Source organism: Entelurus aequoreus, linkage group LG23, assembly GCF_033978785.1.
Source record: "Entelurus aequoreus isolate RoL-2023_Sb linkage group LG23, RoL_Eaeq_v1.1, whole genome shotgun sequence".
NCBI lineage: Eukaryota > Metazoa > Chordata > Actinopteri > Syngnathiformes > Syngnathidae > Entelurus > Entelurus aequoreus.
The window spans coordinates 7,953,583-7,981,082 of record NC_084753.1 but is presented as its reverse complement, the minus strand read 5'-3'; the positions used below and the strand labels follow the sequence as shown (position 1 = coordinate 7,981,082).

Genomic DNA, 27,500 nt, shown 5'->3' with positions numbered 1-27,500 from the left:
TAAATTATTTTAAGTCTCTAGATCACCTCCATTATGTGTTTTCATTCTTTTTTGAGCAAAAAAACTGCTTTGTTTTATCACTGTCAATATTGCAACATTTGTCGTTACATTTCACCTGTCTGCTCTTTTCTTCCACTTTTTAGGATTTTTTTTTTTTGGTAATAATATTGAATGTACCACAAGACACCCTTGATGGTTAAATAAACTTTCACGGACTCCGAGGGGAGACAACAGCTCACCAGCTGTTAATATAGCAGCACAAGCTAAAAGTAGTCCGTCTGCGTCAGCACTTATAATAACAATTTCACTAATGACGAAATGTAAATGGAGCATTATTGGTGCTTTTTATTGGGTTTTATGGGCATAATAGCGGACCTCTCATTGACTCCATTCAATGGTCTTTTATTTACGTTTATTTACGTGTTACATCGCATAAAAACAAACAGACATCTTGTCTCTCATAAGGATTGTGAACGACAAGCACCAATTCCAGTTCCCCTGAAGTTGTGACGGCATTTACCAGGAGATGAGACTTTCCTCCGCTTCCTGATTGTCTGGAATGTTTTTCAAGTTGCTGTGAGTGGGAGGTCGAGGGGGCGGGCCTGAGGGGCAGGTGCGGACCGTGGGCTTGTCTGATTGGTCGGCGGGGTGGTAGACGAAGCCCTGGTTCTTCACGGCCAGGGCCAGCTCCGTGGTGGCCGGGGACCGAAGGACACCGTCCACTTGGACGCTGAGTATGTAGGAGTCTGTGGCAGAGAGGAGGACAGACCATAATAAGACAAGAAATACTCTTAAGGTATGGACCAGGGGTCACCAACCTTTTTGAAAGCAAGAGCTACTTCTTGGGTAGTGATTAATGCGAAGGGCTACCAGTTTGATACACACTTCAATAAATTGCCAGAAATAGCCAATTTGCTCAATTTACCTTTAACTCTATGTTATTATTAGTAATTAATTATTTTTACACTAAATTGAACAGTTTAAAAGAGGAGAAAACACAAAACAAATGACAATTAAATTTTGAAACATAGTTTATCTTCAATTTCAACTCTTTAAAATTCTAAATTCTACCGAAAAAAAAGAAGAGAAAAACTAGCTAATTCGAGTCTTTTTGAAAAAATTAAAAAAAGAATTTATGGAACATCATTAGTAATTTTTCCTGATTAAGATTAATTTTAGAATTTTGATGACATGTTTTAAATAGGTTAAAATCCAATCTACACTTTGTTAGAATATATAACAAATTGGACCAAGCTATATTTCTAACAAAGACAAATCATTATTTCTTCTAGATTTTCCAGAACAAAAATTTTAAAAGAAATTCAAAAGACTTTGAAATAAGATTTGAATTTGATTCTACAGATTTTCTAGATTTGCCAGAATAATTTTTTTGAATTTTAATCATAATAAGTTTGAAGAAATATTTCACAAATATTCTTGGTCGAAAAAACAGAAGCTAAAATGAAGAATTAAATTAAAATGTATTTATTGTTCTTTACAATAAAAATTTTTTTTTACTTGAACATTGATTTAAATTGTCAGGAAAGAAGAGGAAGGAATTTAAAAGGTAAATGTGTTTAAAAATCCTAAAATAATTTTTAAGGTTGTATTTTTTCTCTAAAATTGTCTTTCTGAAAGTTATAAGAAGCAAAGTAAAAAAAAATAATGAATTTATTTAAACAAGTGAAGACCAAGTCTTTAAAATATTTTCTTGGATTTTCAAATTCTATTTGAGTTTTGTCTCTCTTAGAATTAAAAATGTCGGGCAAAGCGAGACCAGCTTGCTAGTAAATAAATACAATTTAAAAAATAGAGGCAGCTCATTGGTAAGTGCTGCTATTTGAGCTATTTTTAGAACAGGCCAGCGGGCTACTCATCTGGTCCTTACGGGCGACCTGGTGCCCGCGGGCACCGCGTTGGTGACCCCTGGTATGGACTTTGTCATCACAAGTGAGGAAAATGACTGATTATGTAGTGATGTGCCATACCAATATCCAGTAAGATTCAGGCTGATATCGGTGATACCGACCCGATACTTTGTGTCTGCTAAAACAGTTACATATAATAGCTTTAAAAAGTTGTGTATTTCAAATAACATAGCATAAAGAATACAGTTATTTTTTATTTTTTATTATATAGTATGTATTGTATTTTTTTTTACATTATATAGTATTTATGAGATTATTTTTTATTTGTTAAACCATTATATATAATTTATTGTTATGTACTATATATATTATAGTATTTATTGTATTATATTTATATCATTTATTATACATTACAGTATTTATTGTATTATTATTTATCATAATACTTATGTTTTTATTACATATGTATTATTATTATTTACTATATATTATATAGTATTTATTATTCATTAAACTATTATTAAATATCATTTATTGTTATGTACTATATCTGATAGTATCTGTTATATTATTTTTATTTCAAATCACATAGCATAAAGAATACAGGTATTATTATTATTATTATTGTTATTCATTATATAGTATTTATTGTATTATTTATTACATATTTATTATTTACTATATATTATATAGTATTTACTATATTATTTATTATTTATTTATGAAACTATTATATATCATTTATTGTTATATGTATATGTATGTATATATATATGTATATGTATGTATGTATAGTCGGAAGTTTGTCTTATGTATTATTAATATATATTATAAAGTATTTATTATATTTATGTATTAAACTATTATTAAAAACTGAACTATAAACTATAAAAAGGAAGTCTAAGTCTAGTCTATTATATATCATTTATTGTTATGTACTATATATTAAAGTATTTGTTGTATTATTTTTATTTCAAACAACAGAATATAGAATACAGTTATTTATTATTATTATTCATTATATCGTATGCATTGTATTATTTATTATATTTTTATTACAAATGTATTGTTATTGTTTACTATATATTATATAGTATTTATTATATGAATTTATAATTATTAATAATTAATTATTTACATTTTTATCACATGTGTATTATTTACTATATGTTATATAGTATTTATTATATTATTTATTTATTAAAATATTATATATCATTTGTTGCTATGTACTACATATTATAGTATTTATTATATTATGTTTATTTCAAATAACATAGCATAAAGAAATAAATAAATGATAAATGGGTTATACTTGTATAGCGCTTTTGTACCTTCAAGGTACTCAAAGCGCTTTGACACTATTTCCACATTCACCCATTCACACACACATTCACACACTGATGGCGGGAGCTGCCATGCAAGGCGCTAACCAGCAGCCATCAGGAGCAAGGGTGAAGTGTCTTGCCCAAGGACACAACGGACGTGACTAGGATGGTAGAAGGTGGGGATTGAACCCCAGTAACCAGCAACCCTCCGATTGCTGGCACGGTCACTCTACCAACTTCGCCACGTTATTATTATTATTCATTATATAGTGTGTATTTTATTATATTTTTTATTACATATTTATTATTATTTACTATATATGAAATTAATTTTTATTTTTTTATTGAACTATTATATATCATTTATTGTTATGTACTATATAATATAGTATTTATTATATAATTTGTATTCATTATATTTATATTACAGTATTTATTGTATTATTATTATTATTATATTTATTATTATACATCATGTATTATTATTATTTATGTATATATTTATCACACATGTATTATTATTTACTATGTATTATATAGTATTTATTATTATTTATTTATTAAACTATTATAAATCATTTGTTGCTATGTACTACATATTATAATATTTGTTATATATTTTTTTTTCAAATAACAGCATAAAGAATACAGTGATGTATTATTATTATTCATTATGTAGTATGTAATAATAATAATTATAATAACAATAATAATAATGGATTAGATTTTATATCGTGCTTTTCTATTATTAGATACTCAAAGCGCTCACAGAGAAGTGGGAACCCATCATTCATTCACACCTGGTGGTGGTAAGCTACATTTGTAGCCACGGCTGCCCTGGGGTAGACTGACGGAAGCGAGGCTGCCAGTTTGCCCCTCCGACCACAACCTATCATTCATTCATCATTCACCAGTGTGAGCGGCACCGGGGGCAAGGGTGAAGTGTCCTGCCCAAGGACACAACAGCAGCGATTTGGATGTCAAGAGGCGGGGAGCGAACCTGCAACCCTCAGGTTTCTGGCACGGCCGCTCTACCCACTACGCCACGCCACACCGTTAGTATGTATTGTATTATATTTTTATTACATATTTATTATTATTTACTATATATTATATAGTATTTAATATATTAATTATTTATTCATTGAACTATTATATATAATTTATTGTTATGTACTATATACAAATGTAATATAGTACATAATAACAGTATTTATTGTATTGCTATATATATATATGTAGTATATAATATAGTATTTATTACATGAATAGAATAGAAAGTACTTTATTGATCCCTGGGGGAAATTCAGCACCACAGTTCGCTCACAATAGACAGTAATAATAATAATAAATAATATAATATATATAATATATTATATAATTTGTATTTATTATATTTATATCATTTATTATATATTACAGTATTTTATTATTATAATATTTATTATTATACATCATGTATTATTATTTATTTACATTTTTATCACATGTGTATTATTTACTATATATTACATAGTATTTATTATATTATTCTTTTATTAAAATATTATATATCATTTGTTGCTATGTACTACATATTATAGTATTTATTATATTATTTTTATTTCAAATAACATAGCATAAAGAATACAGTGATTTATTATTATTATTCATTATATAGTATGTACTGTATTATTTAATTATATTTTTTATTACATATTTATTATTATTCACTATGTATGAAATTAATTATTATTTATTTATAGAACTATTATATATCATTTATTGTTATGTACTATATAATATAGTATTTATTATATAATATGTATTCATTATATTTATATTACAGTATTGTATTATTATTATAATATTTATCACATATGTATTATTATTATTTACTATATATTATATAGTATTTATTATATTATTTATTACTATTTATTAATTAAACTATTATATATCATTTATTGCTATGTACTATATATTATAGTAATTTATTAGTTATTATATATTACAGTATTTACTATAGATCATGTATTATTATTATTTATTATTGGTATTATTTATTATTATACATTTATTTATTTCAAACTCACCTGAATGAAAATATAGCCAAGCTGATACAACTACAGAAATAAGCAACATAATAGAAGCATTAAATTAAATGAATTAATAAGGACGACTGTTAGAATAAAAAACAAGTCCATAACAATAATACTCACCAAAATCATCATTCACAAGTTGTTACTTTTTTACACCGTTAATGATACACATTGTCTCAAATAACTCAAGTATCAATTGGAGAATCGATATTAGAGCATAAACACATTAGAGCAAGTTAAAACTAGTTCTTTTAACAAAAATATGCCGTTATTCTAATAAAGTGTATTGTATTATTCACTGTTTAATTGCTTTTATTGTCCTTTGTGCAGCACTTCAGTCAACATAAGTTGTTTTGATATCACCGTGTTGTTAACGTCATTCTGATCGCTGAGCAACGACAAGAGAAACCTCGTCACTGTCTGGTCATACCGCATTCAGTTGAGCACACAGTGACTTCCTGTGCCGAGCAGCGGGAAGTTCGCCCATTTAAGGAGTGTCGACTGAAAGTACTCACAGCGCTTCACTTTGTCCACATTTGAAGTTACGGCCTCGTTCCAAAATTGAAGACATTCATTTTTTGTCCTCAAAATTCTACACACAATACCCCATAATGACAAAGTGAATACATTCTATTTATTTATTTTTTTTAGAATTTATTGCCAATTTTTGAAAAATCAGAAATGAAGAGATCACATGTGCATAAAAGTATCACTCAATACTTTGTTGATGCACCTTGGGCACCAATTACAGTCTTTTTGAAGACGATGTCACAAGTTTGGCCCGTTCCTCTTTGCAGAACCTCTCAGGCGCCATCAGGTTGGATGGGAGGCGTTAGTCTTCATCCAGGATGTCTCTGTACTGCATTCATCTTTCCCTCTATCCTGACTGGTCTCTCAGTTCCTGCCACCGCAGACCATCCCCACACCATGATGCTGCCACCACCATGCTTCCCTGTAGGGATGGTATGGTCCTGGTGATGAGCGGTGCAGACCTCAATCTTGGTCTCATCAGACCAGAGAATTTAGTTTGCCATGGTCTGAGAGTCTTTCAGCTGCATTTTGACTAAGAAATAGCTTCCGGTCTGGTCCCTCTACCACGGTTGTAGCTCTGACAGACTGACCATGGTCTTGGTCACCTCCCTGACCATAGTCCTCCTTCTCCAATCACACTTTAGACGGCCCGGCCAGCTCTAGGAAGAGTCCTGGTGGTCCCAAACTTCTTCCGTTTACGGATGATGGAGGCCACTGTGCTCATTGTGACCTTCAAGGCAGAAGACATTGTTCTGTGCCCTTCCCCCAGATGTGTGCCTCAAGACAATCCTGGTCTACAGACAATACCTTGGACTTCAATCTTGGTCTCACCAGACCAGAGAATTTAGTTTGCCATGGTCTGAGAGTCTTTCAGCTGCATTTTGGCAAACGTTTGCCTAAGAAATAGCTTCCGGTCTGGTCACTCTACCACGGTTGTAGCTCTGACAGACCTACCATGGTCTTGGTCACCTCCCTGACCATAGTCCTCCTTCTCCAATCACACTTTAGACGGCCCGGCCAGCTCTAGGAAGAGTCCTGGTGGTCCCAAACTTCTTCCGTTTACGGATGATGGAGGCCACTGTGCTCATTGTGACCTTCAAGGCAGAAGACATTGTTCTGTGCCCTTCCCCCAGATGTGTGCCTCAAGACAATCCTGGTCTACAGACAATACCTTGGACTTCAATCTTGGTCTCACCAGACCAGAGAATTTAGTTTGCCATGGTCTGAGAGTCTTTCAGCTGCATTTTGGCAAACGTTTGCCTAAGAAATAGCTTCCGGTCTGGTCACTCTACCACGGTTGTAGCTCTGACAGACCTACCATGGTCTTGGTCACCTCCCTGACCAGGGTCCTCCTTCTCCAATCACACTTTAGACGGTCCGGCCAGCTCTAGGAAGAGTCCTGGTGGTCCCAAACTTCTTCCGTTTACGGATGATGGAGGCCACTGTGCTCATTATGACCTCCAGGGCAGACATTGTTCTGTACCCTTCCCCCAGACGTGTGCCTCAAGACAATCCTGGTCCACAGACAATTCCTTGGACTTCAATGTTGGGTCTGTGCTCTGCATGCACTGTCAAGTGTGGACCTCATATACAGACAGGTGTGTTCCTGTCCAAATCATGTCCAAAACCAACTGAATTTACCACAAATGGTAGGCTCCAGCGACCCCCTTGCAACCCCAAAAAGGGACAAGCGGTAGAAAATGGATGGATGGATGGTCTCCAATTAGGCTGTAGGAACATCTCAAGGATGATGTGAATACTTCTTAGTGTTGTATTTTTAATACATTTGCAACAATTATTACTTTACATTGTCATGATGGGGTATTGTGTGTCGAATTTTGAGGACAAAAATGAATGTATTCCATTTACGTAGGAAATAGTGGAGTGTGTGAATACTTTCTGGACTCACCGTGCTGCTACTTTAACACCATCCATCCCAGCACTCCCACTCCCACTCCCACTCCCACTCTACCTTGTTGGAAGCGTGCAGAACATTCTTCAGCCAGCTGCTGGACGCTGGTGGTGGGAAGGACGGCGAAGGTCTTGGGGTTACGTCCAATTTCAGGAGAGAAGACGGTCAAAAACTCCTACACATGAAGACAACATTAAATACAGTAGTGTAGTAGACCTAAGTATTCATGAAGTACCACCATAATGACAACATTAAATACAGTAGTGTAGTAGGCCTAAGTATTCATTAAGTACCACCATAATGACAACATTAAATACAGTAGTGTAGTAGACCTAAGTATTCATGAAGTACCACCATAATGACAACATTAAATACAGTAGTGTAGTAGACCTAAGTATTCATCAAGTACCACCGTAATGACAACATTAAATACAGTAGTGTAGTAGACCTAAGTAGTCATTAAGTACCACCATAATGACAACATTAAATACAGTAGTGTAGTAGACCTAAGTATTCATTAAGTACCACCATCATGACAACATTAAATACAGTAGTGTAGTAGACCTAAGTATTCATTAAGTACCACCATAATGACAACATTAAATACAGTAGTGTAGTAGACCTAAGTATTCATTAAGTACCACCATAATGACAACATTAAATACAGTAGTGTAGTAGACCTAAGTAGTCATTAAGTACCACCATAATGACAACATTAAATACAGTAGTGTAGTAGACCTAAGTATTCATTAAGTACCACCATAATGACAACATTAAATACAGTAGTGTAGTAGACCTAAGTATTCATTAAGTATCACCATAATGACAACATTAAATACAGTAGTGTAGTAGACCTAAGTATTCATTAAGTACCACCATAATGACAACATTAAATACAGTAGTGTAGTAGACCTAAGTATTCATCAAGTACCACCATGATGACAACATTAAATACAGTAGTGTAGTAGACCTAAGTATTCATTAAGTACCACCATAATGACAACATTAAATACAGTAGTGTAGTAGACCTAAGTATTCATTAAGTACCACCATCATGACAACATTAAATACAGTAGTGTAGTAGACCTAAGTATTCATTAAGTACCACCATAATGACAACATTAAATACAGTAGTGTAGTAGACCTAAGTATTCATTAAGTACCACCATGATGACAACATTAAATACAGTAGTGTAGTAGACCTAAGTATTCATTAAGTACCACCATCATGACAACATTAAATACAGTAGTGTAGTAGACTTAAGTATTCATTAAGTACCACCATAATGACAACATTAAATACAGTAGTGTAGTAGACCTAAGTATTCATTAAGTACCACCATCATGACAACATTAAATACAGTAGTGTAGTAGACTTAAGTATTCATTAAGTACCACCATCATGACAACATTAAATACAGTAGTGTAGTAGACCTAAGTATTCATCAAGTACCACCGTAATGACAACATTAAATACAGTAGTGTAGTAGACCTAAGTAGTCATTAAGTACCACCATAATGACAACATTAAATACAGTAGTGTAGTAGACCTAAGTATTCATTAAGTACCACCATCATGACAACATTAAATACAGTAGTGTAGTAGACCTAAGTATTCATTAAGTACCACCATAATGACAACATTAAATACAGTAATGTAGTAGACCTAAGTATTCATTAAGTACCACCATAATGACAACATTAAATACAGTAGTGTAGTAGACCTAAGTATTCATTAAGTATCACCATAATGACAACATTAAATACAGTAGTGTAGTAGACCTAAGTATTCATTAAGTACCACCATAATGACAACATTAAATACAGTAGTGTAGTAGACCTAAGTATTCATCAAGTACCACCATGATGACAACATTAAATACAGTAGTGTAGTAGACCTAAGTATTCATTAAGTACCACCATAATGACAACATTAAATACAGTAGTGTAGTAGACCTAAGTATTCATTAAGTACCACCGTAATGACAACATTAAATACAGTAGTGTAGTAGACCTAAGTATTCATTAAGTACCACCATAATGACTACATTAAATACAGTAGTGTAGTAGACCTAAGTATTCATGAAGTACCACCATAATGACAACATTAAATACAGTAGTGTAGTAGACCTAAGTATTCATCAAGTACCACCGTAATGACAACATTAAATACAGTAGTGTAGTAGACCTAAGTAGTCATTAAGTACCACCATAATGACAACATTAAATACAGTAGTGTAGTAGACCTAAGTATTCATTAAGTACCACCATCATGACAACATTAAATACAGTAGTGTAGTAGACCTAAGTATTCATTAAGTACCACCATAATGACAACATTAAATACAGTAGTGTAGTAGACCTAAGTATTCATTAAGTACCACCATAATGACAACATTAAATACAGTAGTGTAGTAGACCTAAGTATTCATTAAGTACCACCATCATGACAACATTAAATACAGTAGTGTAGTAGACCTAAGTATTCATTAAATACCACCATGATGACAACATTAAATACAGTAGTGTAGTAGACCTAAGTATTCATCAAGTACCACCGTAATGACAACATTAAATACAGTAGTGTAGTAGACCTAAGTAGTCATTAAGTACCACCATAATGACAACATTAAATACAGTAGTGTAGTAGACCTAAGTATTCATTAAGTACCACCATCATGACAACATTAAATACAGTAGTGTAGTAGACCTAAGTATTCATTAAGTACCACCATAATGACAACATTAAATACAGTAGTGTAGTAGACCTAAGTATTCATTAAGTACCACCATAATGACAACATTAAATACAGTAGTGTAGTAGACCTAAGTAGTCATTAAGTACCACCATAATGACAACATTAAATACAGTAGTGTAGTAGACCTAAGTATTCATTAAGTACCACCATAATGACAACATTAAATACAGTAATGTAGTAGACCTAAGTATTCATTAAGTACCACCATAATGACAACATTAAATACAGTAGTGTAGTAGACCTAAGTATTCATTAAGTATCACCATAATGACAACATTAAATACAGTAGTGTAGTAGACCTAAGTATTCATTAAGTACCACCATAATGACAACATTAAATACAGTAGTGTAGTAGACCTAAGTATTCATCAAGTACCACCATGATGACAACATTAAATACAGTAGTGTAGTAGACCTAAGTATTCATTAAGTACCACCATAATGACAACATTAAATACAGTAGTGTAGTAGACCTAAGTATTCATTAAGTACCACCATCATGACAACATTAAATACAGTAGTGTAGTAGACCTAAGTATTCATTAAGTACCACCATAATGACAACATTAAATACAGTAGTGTAGTAGACCTAAGTATTCATTAAGTACCACCATGATGACAACATTAAATACAGTAGTGTAGTAGACCTAAGTATTCATTAAGTACCACCATCATGACAACATTAAATACAGTAGTGTAGTAGACCTAAGTATTCATCAAGTACCACCATAATGACAACATTAAATACAGTAGTGTAGTAGACTTAAGTATTCATTAAGTACCACCATAATGACAACATTAAATACAGTAGTGTAGTAGACCTAAGTATTCATTAAGTACCACCATCATGACAACATTAAATACAGTAGTGTAGTAGACTTAAGTATTCATTAAGTACCACCATCATGACAACATTAAATACAGTAGTGTAGTAGACCTAAGTATTCATCAAGTACCACCGTAATGACAACATTAAATACAGTAGTGTAGTAGACCTAAGTAGTCATTAAGTACCACCATAATGACAACATTAAATACAGTAGTGTAGTAGACCTAAGTATTCATTAAGTACCACCATAATGACAACATTAAATACAGTAATGTAGTAGACCTAAGTATTCATTAAGTACCACCATAATGACAACATTAAATACAGTAGTGTAGTAGACCTAAGTATTCATTAAGTATCACCATAATGACAACATTAAATACAGTAATGTAGTAGACCTAAGTATTCATTAAGTACCACCATAATGACAACATTAAATACAGTAGTGTAGTAGACCTAAGTATTCATCAAGTACCACCATGATGACAACATTAAATACAGTAGTGTAGTAGACCTAAGTATTCATTAAGTACCACCATAATGACAACATTAAATACAGTAGTGTAGTAGACCTAAGTATTCATTAAGTACCACCGTAATGACAACATTAAATACAGTAGTGTAGTAGACCTAAGTATTCATTAAGTACCACCATAATGACTACATTAAATACAGTAGTGTAGTAGACCTAAGTATTCATTAAGTACCACCATAATGACAACATTAAATACAGTAGTGTAGTAGACCTAAGTATTCATTAAGTACCACCATGATGACAACATTAAATACAGTAGTGTAGTAGACCTAAGTATTCATTAATAAAAAGGCGGAGGTTTTATGTAATACGTTTGGTCACTGTAACATTACACACAGTTTGAACAGTAACACTGTGTTGGAATATAGGACAATTCAACTCTATTTAAATCGTTACTCCACATAGTACTGTTCTTGTGGTCCTTACTGCACTAAGTCTGGCACCCTGGATACTACATGTTCTGCCATCCAGAGTGTGTTGCTATGACAACCAAGTTAATCCAACCCTTGAAAGTGACTCAACACACGTCCATTATTGTATGAAAAGATGGCAACACAAAGTGTTGTCCCAATACCAATATTGGTACCGGTACCAACATGTATTTTTGATACTTTTCTAAATAAAGGGGACCACAAAAAATGTCATTATTGTCTTTATTGTAACAAAAAATGTTAGTGTACTTGGTATCATTACAGTGGATGTCAGGTGTAGATCCACCCATGGCGTTTGTTTACATTGTGACGGCGGTGAGCTATTGTATCCTCCTACGCTGTGTAGATATGTTATTATTTGAAGATATACACGCATATTTACACAATGTATTGGATCTGTATCGGCAACACCACCCGGAATTTGACTTGCATTTGAATCGGAAAGAAAAGCAGTTATGCCGAGACCTTTTCATTTAATTTGGTGTATTTCAACCAGCCATCTACTTCCACTTATCCGAAGTAGGGTCACGGGGGAAGCAGCCTAAGCAGAGAATCCCAGACGCACCTCTACCGAGCTACTTGGTCCAGCTCTTCCCGGGGGATCCAAGGTCCGGTGGCCATGGATGAAGTGCTGGCTGTCCAGAGTCGGGACTCGGGATGGCTCGCTCACCTGTGCATCGGTTGGGGACATCTCTGTGCTGCTGACCTGTCTCCGCTCGGGATGGTCTCCTGCTGGCCCCACTATGGACTGGACTCTCACTATTATGTTAGATCCACTATGGACTGGACTCTCACTATTATGTTAGATCCACTATGGCCTGGACTCTCACTATTATGTTGGATCCACTATGGACTGGACTCTCACTATTATGTTAGATCCACTATGGACTGGACTCTCACTATTATGTTAGATCCACTATGGACTGGACTCTCACTATTATGTTAGATCCACTATGGCCTGGACTCTCACTATTATGTTGGATCCACTATGGACTGGACTCTCACTATTATGTTGGATCCACTATGGACTGGACTCTCACTATTATGTTAGATCCACTATGGACTGGACTCTCACTATTATGTTAGATCCACTATGGACTGGACTCTCACACTATTATGTTAGATCCACTATGGACTGGACTCTCACACTATTATGTTAGATCCACTATGGACTGGACTCTCACACTATTATGTTAGATCCACTTTGGACTGGACTCTCACTATTATGTTGGATCCACTATGGACTGGACTCTCACTATTATGTTAGATCCACTATGGACTGGACTTTCACTATTATGTTAGATCCACTATGGACTGGACTTTCACTATTATGTTAGATCCACTATGGACTGGACTCTCACTATTATATTAGATCCACTATGGACTGGACTTTGACTATTATATTAGATCCACTATGGACTGTACTCTCACTATTATGTTAGATCCACTATGGACTGGACTCTCACTATTATATTAGATCCACTATGGACTGGACTCTCACTATTATGTTAGATCCACTATGGACTGGACTCTCACTATTATGTTAGATCCACTATGGCCTGGACTCTCACTATTATGTTGGATCCACTATGGACTGGACTCTCACTATTATGTTAGATCCACTATGGACTGGACTCTCACTATTATGTTAGATCCACTATGGCCTGGACTCTCACTATTATGTTGGATCCACTATGGACTGGACTCTCACTATTATGTTGGATCCACTATGGACTGGACTCTCACTATTATGTTAGATCCACTATGGACTGGACTCTCACTATTATGTTAGATCCACTATGGACTGGACTTTCACTATTATGTTAGATCCACTATGGACTGGACTCTCACTATTATATTAGATCCACTATGGACTGGACTTTGACTATTATATTAGATCCACTATGGACTGGACTCTCACTATTATGTTAGATCCACTATGGACTGGACTCTCACTATTATATTAGATCCACTATGGACTGGACTTTGACTATTATATTAGATCCACTATGGACTGGACTCTCACTATTATGTTAGATCCACTATGGACTGGACTCTCACTATTATATTAGATCCACTATGGACTGGACTTTGACTATTATATTAGATCCACTATGGACTGGACTCTCACTATTATGTTAGATCCACTATGGACTGAACTTTCACAATATTGTGCTAGACCCACTCGACGTCCATTGCACCCGGTCTCCCCTAGAGGGGGGGGGGGGGGGGGGGGGGGGTGTCACCCACATCTGCGGTCCTCTCCAAGGTTTCTCATAGTCATTCATATTGACATCCCACTGGGTTGTGAGTTTTTCCTTGCCCTGATGTGGGCTCTGAACCGAGGATGTCGTTGTGGCTTGTGCAGCCCTTTGAGACACTCGTGATTTAGGGCTATATAAATAAACATTGATTGCATTGATTGAACCTGAGGCGTTCCCAGACCAGCTGGGAGACATAGTCTCTCCAAGTGTCCTGGGTCTTCCCCGTGGTCTCCTACCGGTCGGAAGCGCCCTAAAGACCTCCCCAGGGAGGCGTTCGAGGGGCATTCTGACCAGATCAGACCAGCTAATCTGACCTCTTCTCACCATATCTCTAAAGGAGAGCTCCTCCACCCGACAAAGGAAACTCATTTGGGCCGCTTGTACCCGTGATCCTGTCCTTTACGTCCTAACCCAAAGATCATGACCGTAGGTGAGGATGGGAACGTAGATTTCAGTTTAGTTTTTGTGTTGTTGAATGTCCGGCTATCACAGGTTGAAACGTTGGAGAATGAGTGCCCGTGTACCTGAACAGGGTTTTGAGCTAAACCCTCCAGGTTGACTGTGCGTCGTCTCTCCCAACGCTGGATGGAGTCCTGAACCTCTCGACTGAGCTGCCGTGGCGCTGACTTCTGTTGGTCGAACTCCTTAATGTGCTCCAGAGCCCCGTAGGTGGTGGTCAAATAATAGGAACCTAAACACACATGCGGAGTCAATTCAGGGGACAGAAGGGTTCATCGGGGTTAGGAAGGGGAGTATCAACCTTCTCCTATTGTTAGTGCTGGGTCCATCAACTCCATCATGTACTCCACATCCAGCATCAAGGCTGCCAGATTAGATCTCCCCAGGACATACATCATTACAGGCAGGAAGTCGTCAGCTCCGTGGGCCCGCCCTAAACAAACAAGCAGCCATGTTTACACCACATTAGAGGACAGATGATTGGATTACATTTCATTGTGCTTCGTAGAAGACGACGAAGAAGATCTTTATTGTCATTGCACAATGAATAGCGCCGAGAAACACAGAGACTTGCAACAGGAGGATGGGACTCCTCTCGGCATACTTGCCAACCTTGAGACCTCCAATATCGGGAGGGGGGGGGGGGGGGGGGGTAGATCCACTATGGACTGGACTCTCACACTATTATGCTAGATCCACTATGGACTGGACTCTCACACTATTATGCTAGATCCACTATGGACTGGACTCTCACACTATTATGTTAGATCCACTATGGACTGGACTCTCACACTATTATGCTAGATCCACTATGGACTGGACTCTCACACTATTATGCTAGATCCACTATGGACTGGACTCTCACACTATTATGTTAGATCCACTATGGACTGGACTCTCACACTATTATGTTAGATCCACTATGGACTGGACTCTCACACTAGTATGCTAGATCCACTATGGACTGGACTCTCACACTGGTATGCTAGATCCACTCGACGTCCATTGCACCGGTCGCTCAGGGGAGTGTCCCCACATCTGCGGTCCCAACCAAGGTTTCTCATTGTCATCCCATTGGGTTGAGTTTTTCCTTGCCCTTATGTGGGCTCTGAACCGAGGATGTCGTTGTGGCTTGTGCAGCCCTTTGAGACACTCGTGATTTAGGGCTATATAAGTAAACTTTGATTGATTGATGGGGGCGGGGGGATCACTACGCAGGCGCGGCGAACAGAGTTCAATCCCTGGGTGTTGTTGACGGGGAAGGAGTTTGTTTGGTCTTCGTCGAACACTTCTTGAGGGGAATCTTGAAGCAACGACATTGCCACGTCGCAGCCAGGGAAACCAATCCAGATAAGAATATCGGTTTTTGAACGAGCGTACAAAAAATGTCAAACTTTTCTCTCTAGTTGTAGGCATACTTGCCAACCTTGAAACCTCGAATATCGGGAGGTGGGGGGTAGGGCTTTGTCGGGGGTGGGGGTGGGGGTGGTGGTTGGGGGCGTCGTTATTTACAGCTACAATTCACCAACTCGAGTATTTCATATATATATATATATATATATATATATATATATGTATATATATATATATATGTATGAAATACTTGACTTTCAGTGAATTCTAGCTATATATATATATGTATATATATACATATATATATATATGTATATATATATATATATATATATATATATATATATATATATATATATATATATATATATATATATACCACCGGAACACTGAAATTCAAGTATTTGTATTTTTTTGTATGTAAATAAAATAAATATATATATATATGTATATATATATATATATATATATATATATATATATATATATATATATATATATATATATATATATATATATATATATATATATATATATATATATATATATATATATATATATATATATATATATATATATATATATATATATATATACATATATATATATATATATATATATATATATATATTTATTTTATTTACATAGAAAAAAATACAAATACTTGAATTTCAGTGTTCCGGTGGCTGTCCATTAGATGGCAGTATTGTCCTGTTTAACTTCGTCTGCATTTCGGCCACCGTGTTCAATGGAGAAGTCTATTCTACAAAATGTACAGGCAACATAATTACATACACCTTCCCCTTCGAACTGTCCTGGATGAACTGAAATTCTTGTTTCCATTCATTTTGGAACTTGCAAGCGTATTTCTTCATCTTGCTCGACGACGGCGTCGCCATGTCTGTAATTTCCTCGTTCTTCTGCTTCGTCTCCTTGTTGCGTGCGCAGTTGTGCACTCTACTCTCTAAAAGCCCTAGATGTTATGACGTCATTGGGCAGGCAAGCTGTTTATATTGTGGGAAAGCGGACGCGAGAACAGGCTGTCCCCACTCAGGTCCGCATTGAGCTGGAGGGGGCGTGGCCTCCAGCTCCGGCTGAATACCGGGAGTTTGTCGGGAGAAAATCTCTGCCGGGAGGTTGTCGGGAGAGGCGCTGAATACCGGGATTCTCCCGCTAAAAACGGGAGGGTTGGCAAGTATGGTTGTAGGACAGATGGCGTCTCCGATGTTGTCCAGTTCACGATTTAGTCCAAAACCACAAAAGTCTGAGTGTCCAGGCTTAGCCCGCATCCCGCAATGATTTGTGGCAGTTTTGGGGTACCTTGAAGAGCTGCCAGCGTCTTCCAATTTGTCGATACACCGCGGCAACACTTACTCCAATCCGCAGACGTCCTGTTATCATGGTTCCAAATAAGTAGATATCTTTAACGTCCTAGACTGAGAGGGTCACCAGGCACGCGGCACTCCTCTTCTCCTAAGAGTCCGTCGTGTGTCCTGCAACAACCGCTCAGTCAGGAGGAGCAGGTTCCCCCTGAACCGGAGATCTTGTCAATTTTGTTTCATTGTTTAGATTTTGGAGAGCAGTGCAAAACAAGGTTAGAAGAAGGTTAAAACAAGACAAAGAGAGGGGAGGGAGTGCCACCGCCTTTGCCTGGAGCCGAGAGAGTGGTGTGCCAAGTGGCAGCTAATAAAGGAGGTTTTTCTTGTGCCCTTACCTGGAGAGCTGACAGACATGGAGTCATAGATGATCTTGCAGGCCTTTAGCAGGAGTTCAATCTTCTTTTGAGGAGAGTATTCAAGATGGAGATTACTGAATTTCATGCTAATCTTCTCCATTGCCGAGGTTTCCGGGACCGCGGTGGTAACTCCTAGGGCCGTGGTGGTACTGCCGAGAACTACAGACTGATTGACACACAATCACACGGACCTCGGTGTTTTTCATTTTCAAACAAAAAAGGGCAAACGGATGTTGTTGTACCTGCTTCTGTGCCATTTGCTTAAGGCTGCCATTGCTGAAGTGCACTCTTTCCAGGTTCCCATAAATCGGCTCCCTCAGTGGCTTCAGGACGCTTTTACATAGAGCTGCTTCAACGATGCTCTCTGCAGGGACCCGACACACACATCTTAGCCTTTTATCTTACCGGATGCTACCTTGGACTACATTTACAAACCCCGTTTCCATATGAGTTGGGAAATGGTGTTAGATGTAAATATAAACGGAATACAATGATTTGCAAATCCTTTTCAAGCCATATTCAGTTGATTATGCTACAAAGACAACATATTTCATGTTCAAACTCATAAAAAAAAATTATTGTGCAAATAATCATTAACTTTATAATTTGATGGCAGCAACACGTGACAAAGAAGTTGGGAAAGGTGGCAATAAATACTGATAAAGTTGAGGAATGCTCATCAAACACTTATTTGGAACATCCCACAGGTGTGCAGGCTAATTGGGAACAGGTGGGTGCCATGATTGGGTATAAAAGTAGATTCCATGAAATGCTCAGTCATTCACAAACAAGGACGGGGCGAGGGTCACCACTTTGTCAACAAATGCCTGAGCAAATTGTTGAACAGTTTAAGAACAACATTTCTCAAGCAGCTATTGCAAGGAATTTAGGGATTTCACCATCTACGCTCCGTAATATCATCAAAGGGTTCAGAGAATGTGGAGAAATCACTGCACTTAAGCAGCTAAGCCCGTGACCTTCCATCCCTCAGGCGGTACTGCATCAACAAGCCACATCAGTGTGTAAAGGATATCACCACATGGGTTCAGGAACACTTCAGAAACCCACTGTCAGTAACTACAGTTGGTCGCTACATCTGTAAGTGCAAGTTAAAACTCTCCTATACAAGGCGAAAACCGTTTATCAACAACACCCAGAAACGCCGTCGGCTTCGCTGGGCCCGAGCTCATCTAAGATGGACTGATACAAAGTGGAAAAGTGTTCTGTGGTCTGACGAGTCCACATTTCAAATTGTTTTTGGAAACTGTGGACGTCGTGTCCTCCGGACCAAAGAGGAAAAGAACCATCCGGATTGTTCTAGGCGCAAAGTGTAAAAGGCAGCATGTGTGATGGTATGGGGGTGTATTAGTGGCCAAGACATGGGTAACTTACACATCTGTGAAGGCACCATTAATGCTGAAAGGTACATACAGCTTTTGGAGCAACATATGTTGCCATCCAAGCAACGTTACCATGGACGCCCCTGCTTATTTCAGCAAGACAATGCCAAGCCACGTGTTACATCAACGTGGCTTCATAGTAAAAGAGTGCGGGTACTAGACTGGCCTGCCTGTAGTCCAGACCTGTCTCCCATTGAAAATGTGTGGCACCTGCAATAGCAGAAGGGAGACTGTTGAACAACTTAAGCTGTACATCAAGCAAGAATGGGAAAGAATTCCACTTCAAAAATGTGTCTCCTCAGTTCCCAAACCTTTACTGAGTGTTGTTAAAAGGAAAGGCCATGTAACACAGTGGTGAACATGCCCTTTCCCAACTACTTTGGCACGTGTTGCAGCCATGAAATTATAACTTAATTATTATGTGCAAAAAAAAAATAAAGTTTATGAGTTTGAACATCAAATATGTTGTCTTTGTAGCATATTCAACTGAATATGGCTTGAAAATGATTTGCAAATCATTGTATTCTGCTTATATTTACATCTAACACCATTTCCCAACTCATATGGAAACGGGGTTTGTGCAATGCAGCTAAGGTCGGCCTTCTGGAACTCCATGGGCACAGCTACCAAGAGCTACCGTGACAAGGAGTCATCGTGGCCCCTGGCATTGTCGAACAATACAATTAATTCACAATAATGAGATGTATGAATAGATATTATACAAATGAGTCAATGTTTTGTTGAGAGAGCTAAGCCAACATTTAGCATCTTTAAAGGCCTACTGAAATGACATTTTTTTAATTTAAACGGGGATAGCAGATCCATTCTATGTGTCATACTTGATCATTTCGCGATATTGCCATATTTTTGCTGAAAGGATTTAGTAGAGAACATCGACGATAAAGTTCGCAACTTTTGGTCTCTGATAAAAAAAAGCCTTGCCTGTACCGGAAGTAGCGTGACGACACCGGAGGAAGGACTGCTCACATTTTCCTATTGTTTACACCAGCAGCGAGAGAGATTCGGACCGAAAAAGCGACGATTACCCCATTAATTTGAGCGAGGATGAAAGATTCGTGGATGAGGAACGTGAAAGCGAAGGACTAGCGTGCAGTGCAGGACGTATCTTTTTTTTCGCTCTGACCGTAACTTAGGTACAAGCTGGCTCATTGGATTCCACACTCTCTCCTTTTTCTATTGTGGATCACGGATTTGTGTTTTAAACCACCTGGGATACTATATCCTCTTGAAAATGAGAGTCGAGAACGCGAAATGGACATTCACAGTGACTTTTATCTCCACGACAATACATCGGTGAAGCACTTTAGCTACTGAGCTAACGTGATAGCATCGGGCTTAACTGCATATAGAAACAAAACAAATAAGTCCCTGACTGGAAGGATAGACAGAAGATCAACAATACTACCAAACCATGGACATGTAAATACACGGTTAATACTTTCCAGCTTGGCGAAGCTTAGCAATGCTGTTGCTAACGACGCCATTGAAGCTAACTTAGCTACGGAACCTCGACAGAGCCATGCTAAAAACAATAGCTCTGCACCTACGCCAGCTCTCATCTGCTCATCACGACCCGTGCTCACCTGCGTTCCAGCGATCGACGGTACGACGAAGGACTTCACCCGATCACAGATGCGGTCGGCGGCCCGGAGACGGAGGAAGTCAAGGTGAGGTCGGCAGCTAGCGCGTCTGCTATCCAAGTAAGTCCTCCTGGTTGTGTTGCTGTAGTCCGCCGCTAATACACCGATCCCACCTACAACTTTCTTCTTTGCAGTCTCCATTGTTCATTAAACAAATTGCAAAAGATTCACCAACACAGATGTCCAGAATACTGTGGAATTTTGAGATGAAAACAGAGCTTTTTGTATTGGATTCAATGGGCTCCGAATACTTCCGCTTCAACCGTTGACGTCACGCGCAAACGTCATCATATCGAAACGTTTTCAGCCGGAAGTTTGCCGGGAAATTTAAAATGTCACTTTATAAGTTAACCCGGCCGTATTGGCATGTGTTGCAATGTTAAGATTTCATCATTGATATATAAACTATCAGACTGCGTGGTCGCTAGTAGTGGCTTTCAGTAGGTCTTTAATGCACAACATGCATCAAAGTAGCAACCCGCATCTCTGTGCTGACTCGGGTCTACAAAAAGGCACAACAGCGCCTACATTTGCTCCGGAAACTGAGGACTTTTAACACTTGTTTACAGGTCACTTATGGAATCTACTCTAATCTAAAACATCTCATCCTGGTTCAACTTCCTCACTGCTACCACCAAAACAAAAGTCTACCCGCATAGCAAATCAGGCCAGGAAAACAGCCAGAAACAGACCAACTTCCTCTGACTCAACTGTCCCGGCGCACTTTGGAAAAGAAGGCCGTCCTCATAAGTGAGGACCCCTACCACCCCTGCACCACTCTCGATGCTCCTGCCGTCAGGCGGACGATAAAGAACGTCACTGGCTCAAAAAAACATTTACCAGAAATCATTCATCCCCTCTGCAATAACTGTTCTGAACAACAGATACCAGCAGAAAATCCAACTGGAATAGATCTCATACTTTATCAAAGAAAGATTTGTCGAGGGATTATCTGTCGGTCGCGTTCCCAGACAAACTATTTAGTGCTCCGGACATCATTCTACTCGACAAAACAGATGGAGACGTGTAAAAGCATGGAGGTGTACAACTTATGTGTGTGTCTGGGTCAAGGACATTGGTATCACGACTCTCCCGCATAAATATACATCCATTTTGTGCGGGTAAGTTTGCATTTCATGATTTAACTTTGCGTCTACAACCATGTTTGTTGTTGTTTTTGAACGTGCCGTTTACGAGTAACACATGTTTTTCTCATCTTTATCAAAATATAACTATAGATGTCAACATTGTGTACGTGCTGAAAGATTCATTTATGATTGTTTATCAAAATATAACTATAGATGTCAACATTGTGTACGTGCTGAAAGATTCATTTACGATTGTTTATCAAAATATAACTATAGATGTTAACATTGTGTACGTGCTGAAAGATTCATTTATGATTGTTTATCAAAATATAACTATAGACATTAACATTGTGTACGTGTTGAAAGATTCATTTATGATTGTTTATCAAAATATAATTATAGATGTCAACATTGTGTACGTGCTGAAAGATTCATTTACGATTGTTTATCAAAATATAACTATAGATGTCAACATTGTGTACGTGCTGAAAGATTCATTTACGATTGTTTATCAAAATATAACTATAGATGTTAACATTGTGTACGTGCTGAAAGATTCATTTATGATTGTTTATCAAAATATAACTATAGATGTCAACATTGTGTACGTGCTGAAAGATTCATTTACGATTGTTTATCAAAATATAACTATAGATGTCAACATTGTGTATGTGCTGAAAGATTCATTTATGATTGTTTATCAAAATATAACTATAGACATTAACATTGTGTACGTGTTGAAAGATTCATTTATGATTGTTTATCAAAATATAATTATAGATGTCAACATTGTGTATGTGCTGAAAGATTCATTTATGATTGTTTATCAAAATATAACTATAAATGTCAACATTGTGTACGTGCTGAAAGATTCATTTATGATTGTTTATCAAAATATAACTATAGATGTCAACATTGTGTATGTGCTGAAAGATTCATTTATGATTGTTTATTAAAATATAACTATAGATGTCAAAATTGTGTATGAGCTGAAAGATTCATTTATGATTGTTTATCAAAATATAACTATAGATGTCAACATTGTGCATGTGTTAAAAGATTCATTGATTGTTTATCAAAATATAACTATAGATGTCAACATTGTGTACGTGCTGAAAGATTCATTTATGATTGTTTATTAAAATATAACTATAGATGTCAAAATTGTGTATGAGCTGAAAGATTCATTTATGATTGTTTATCAAAATATAACTATGGATGTCAACATTGTGTACGTGCTGAAAGATTCATTTATGATTGTTTATCAAAATATAACTATAGGTGTCAACATTGTGTACGTGCTGAAAGATTCATTTATGATTGTTTATCAAAATATAACTATAGATGTCAACATTGTGTACGTGCTGAAAGATTCATTTATGATTGTTTATCAAAATATAACTATAGATGTCAACATTGTGTATGTGCTGAAAGATTAATTTATGATTGTTTATCAAAATATAACTATAGACGTTAACATTGTGTACGTGTTGAAAGATTCATTTATGATTGTTTATCAAAATATAACTATAGGTGTCAACATTGTGTACGTGCTGAAAGATTCATTTATGATTGTTTATCAAAATATAACTATAGATGTCAACATTGTGTACGTGCTGAAAGATTCATTTATGATTGTTTATCAAAATATAACTATAGATGTCAACATTGTGTACGTGCTGAAAGATTCATTTATGATTGTTTATCAAAATATAACTATAGATGTCAACATTGTGTATGTGCTGAAAGATTAATTTATGATTGTTTATCAAAATATAACTATAGATGTCAACATTGTGTACGTGCTGAAAGATTCATTTATGGTTGTTTATCAAAATATAACTATAGATGTCAACATTGTGTATGTGCTGAAAGATTCATTTATGATTGTTTATCAAAATATAACTATAGACGTTAACATTGTGTACGTGCTGAAAGATTCATTTATGATTGTTTATCAAAATAGAACTATAGATGTCAACATTGTGTATGTGCTGAAAGATTCATTTATGATTGTTTATCAAAATACAACTATAGATGTCAACATTGTGTATTTGTGGAAAAAGTTAATTTATGATTGTCTATCAAAATATAACTATAAATGTCAACATTGTGTATGTGCTGAAAGATTCATTTATGATTGTTTATCAAAATAGAACTATAGATGTCAACATTGTGTATGTGCTGAAAGATTCATTTATGATTGTTTATCAAAATATAACTATAGATGTCAACATTGTGTACGTGCTGAAAGATTCATTTATGATTGTTTATCAAAATATAACCCCTCCCGAGCCTACAATGTTTTGCACCACAAGTGGGTTACAGACCGCGCTGAAGTACATACCCAGTTTTTCTTGTGAACATTGATGCTGTGGGTCCATCATGGTTTCCAGTTCGGTACTCTGGAGCAGGTAACTCTTCAGCTGAGTCATCATCTGCCTTATCTCCTGTAACAGCTCACTCGACGTGGAGTGGTTGGACATGGTCTCAAGGGTGAATGTTCTGTGATCGTTCACCTACAGGTCAAACATAAAAACTGCAGTCGATGGGTATTTAAAAAAAAAAGTATAAAATAGTATATATCAAGGCTAGTTCCCCTCACCAGGTTACCAAAATAGCTCAGAGGGTTCCTGGCCAGCTCCACAATGCGTTGTGAGAGGCGACGGTCTTGACTGATGAAGCCGGTTATAACCGTGGACAGGCGACTACGAGCTCTGCCCAACATGATGGTGGGTGTTGGTGTTCTCTTTACTTTGCTCTGACGACTCTCTGAAGTGTTACTAGCATGAGAGAAAGAGTCAAGTCAGAAGGAAGGTCGTTCACTTTGGATAGATAGATAGATAGATAGATAGATAGATAGATAGATAGATAGATAGATAGATAGATAGATAGATAGATAGATAGATAGATAGATAGATAGATAGATAGATAGATAGATAGATAGATAGATAGATAGATAGATAGATAGATAGATAGATAGATAGATAGATAGATAGATAGATAGATGGCCTATCTATCTGAGATGTGCATCTTACAACAACTCAATTCAATTCCGATTCTTGGGGTGACGATTCGAACCAGAATCCATTATTGATTCAGCGCAATTCTCGATTCAAACCGATTCTCACAATATATTATTTGATATTTTAAAGGCCTACTGAAAGCCACTACTAGCGACCACGCAGTCTGATAGTTTATATATCAATGATGAAATCTTAACATTGCAACACATGCCAATACGGCCGGGTTAACTTATAAAGTGACATTTTAAATTTCCCGCCACACTTCCGCTTGAAAACGTCTCGGTATGATGAGGTATGCGCGTGACGTAGCCAGTGAAACAGAGGTATGGCTTCCCCATTGAAGCCAATACGAAATAGCTCTGTTTTCATCTCATTATTCCACAGTATCCTGGACATCTGTGTTGGTGAATCTGTTGCAATTTGTTCATTGCATTATGGAGAAAGAAGCTGAGCAAGCAAAGAAGAAAGTTGTCGGTGCGAAGCGGAGTATTTTGCGAGGGAAGTCAGCAACACAACACAGCCGGTGTTTGTTTACATTCCCGAAAGATGCAGTCAAGATCGAAGAACTCGGACAACAGAGACTCTAACCAGGAGGACTTTTGACTTCGATACACAGACGCGATACCGTGAGTACGTAGCTGTGCTTCCAAACATTTGATCGCTTGCTATAACTAGCTCGAGCTAGGAGCTAGGAGCTAGCAGGATTCATTTGTGGCATATTAAATATAAGCTTGGTTGTGTTGTGGCTAATAGAGTATATATATGTCTTGTGTTTATTTACTGTTGTAGTCATTCCCAGCTGAATATCAGGTCCCACCCGCGCGCTTCCAAACATTTGATCGCTTGCCCGTACGTGCGTGTCACGTACGTAACTTTGGTTAAATATATAAGCTTTATGAACCTTGGGTTAGGTGAACGGTTCTTTGGGCTGAGTGAGTGTGTGTGTTGTGCAGGTGTTTGAATTGTATTGGCGGGTTATATATACGGGATCCCGTCCATATAACCCGCTCGAGCTATAACCAGCTCGAGCTAGTAGCTAGGAGCTAGGAGCTAGCATAACAAACACCTAGGTGTTTTTATGCAGGATTAATTTGTGGCATATTAAATATAAGCCTGGTTGTTTTGTGGCTAATAGAGTATATATATGTCTTGTGTTTATTTACTGTTGTAGTCATTCCCAGCTGAATATCAGGTCTGAATCGCTTCAACTCCCCACTAGTCCTTCACTTGCATTTTCCTCATCCACAAATCTTTCATCCTCGCTCAAATTAATGGGGAAATCGTCGCTTTCTCGGTCCGAATCTCTCTCACTTCATGCGGCCATCATTGTAAACAATAGGGAACTTTGCGTATATGTTCAACTGACTACGTCACGCTACTTCCGGTAGGGGCAAGCCTTTTTTTTATCAGATACCAAAAGTTGCGATCTTTATCGTCGTTGTTTTATACTAAATCCTTTCAGCAAAAATATGGCAATATCGCGAAATGATCAAGTATGACACATAGAATAGATCTGCTATCCCCGTTTAAATAAAAAAAATTCATTTCAGTAGGCCTTTAAAAGTTGATGCTTAACAAAAAATGTATAAACACATTTTTGAAAATTATGAATTGATTTAGAATCGGAATTAATAAGAATCACGATTCAAATGTGAATCTGTTTTTTTGAGGACCACTACTGTGTAACAAAGTAACTAACTAACTAACTAACAACTTACATTGTTTCAAACTATTCATGACAGATTTGCCTGTAAACAATTCTGCATGTAGCTAAGTAGTAGACACAAGTAAGACATTAGAATGGAACAATAGCATTATTAGAAAAGGTTGTCTAACAACATTCATACAGTTCTCAGGGCATTCAGTTAATCGCAACTGGACTGTTTGGTCTGTCTTGAAGACGTTTCGCCTGAGTCTTAGACTTGGATTGGTCAGATCTACTCTAGACTAGATCCGAACAATCTTGGTCAGATCTAGTCAAGATTAGATCTGAAATATCTAAGTCTATGAGCATGAACTGATAAAGCCGACTTGGATGAGAGGCGAAACGTCTTCTAAGTCAAACCAAACAGGACTGTTTGGTTTGTCTTTAGAAGACGTTTTGCCTAAGTCTCAGACTAGATCTGACCAATCCAACTCGATACTAGATCTGACCGCTCTAAGTCTAGGACTATTTCTGACCAATCCAAGTCTATGAGCATGAACGGATAAAGCCGACTTGGATGAGAGGCGAAACGTCT

At 36.9% G+C, this 27,500-nt stretch overlaps 1 protein-coding gene across 1 annotated transcript in view; it reads right to left on the bottom strand.

Moving 5' to 3' along the window:
- Nucleotides 1-325: 325 nt before the first annotated feature.
- The window catches only part of rin3 (Ras and Rab interactor 3), a 54,667-nt gene continuing 27,492 nt past the window's right edge, over nt 326-27,500 (bottom strand). The window contains exons 7-14 of the mRNA XM_062034707.1: nt 24,840-25,017; nt 24,582-24,753; nt 18,328-18,449; nt 18,065-18,251; nt 15,299-15,430; nt 15,063-15,229; nt 7,781-7,895; nt 326-746 (exon numbers count right to left, since the gene is read on the bottom strand). Coding sequence (XP_061890691.1) covers nt 517-746; nt 7,781-7,895; nt 15,063-15,229; nt 15,299-15,430; nt 18,065-18,251; nt 18,328-18,449; nt 24,582-24,753; nt 24,840-25,017 — 1,303 coding nt within the window. The 3' untranslated portion in view covers nt 326-516. The remainder of the gene's footprint in view (nt 747-7,780; nt 7,896-15,062; nt 15,230-15,298; nt 15,431-18,064; nt 18,252-18,327; nt 18,450-24,581; nt 24,754-24,839; nt 25,018-27,500) is intronic.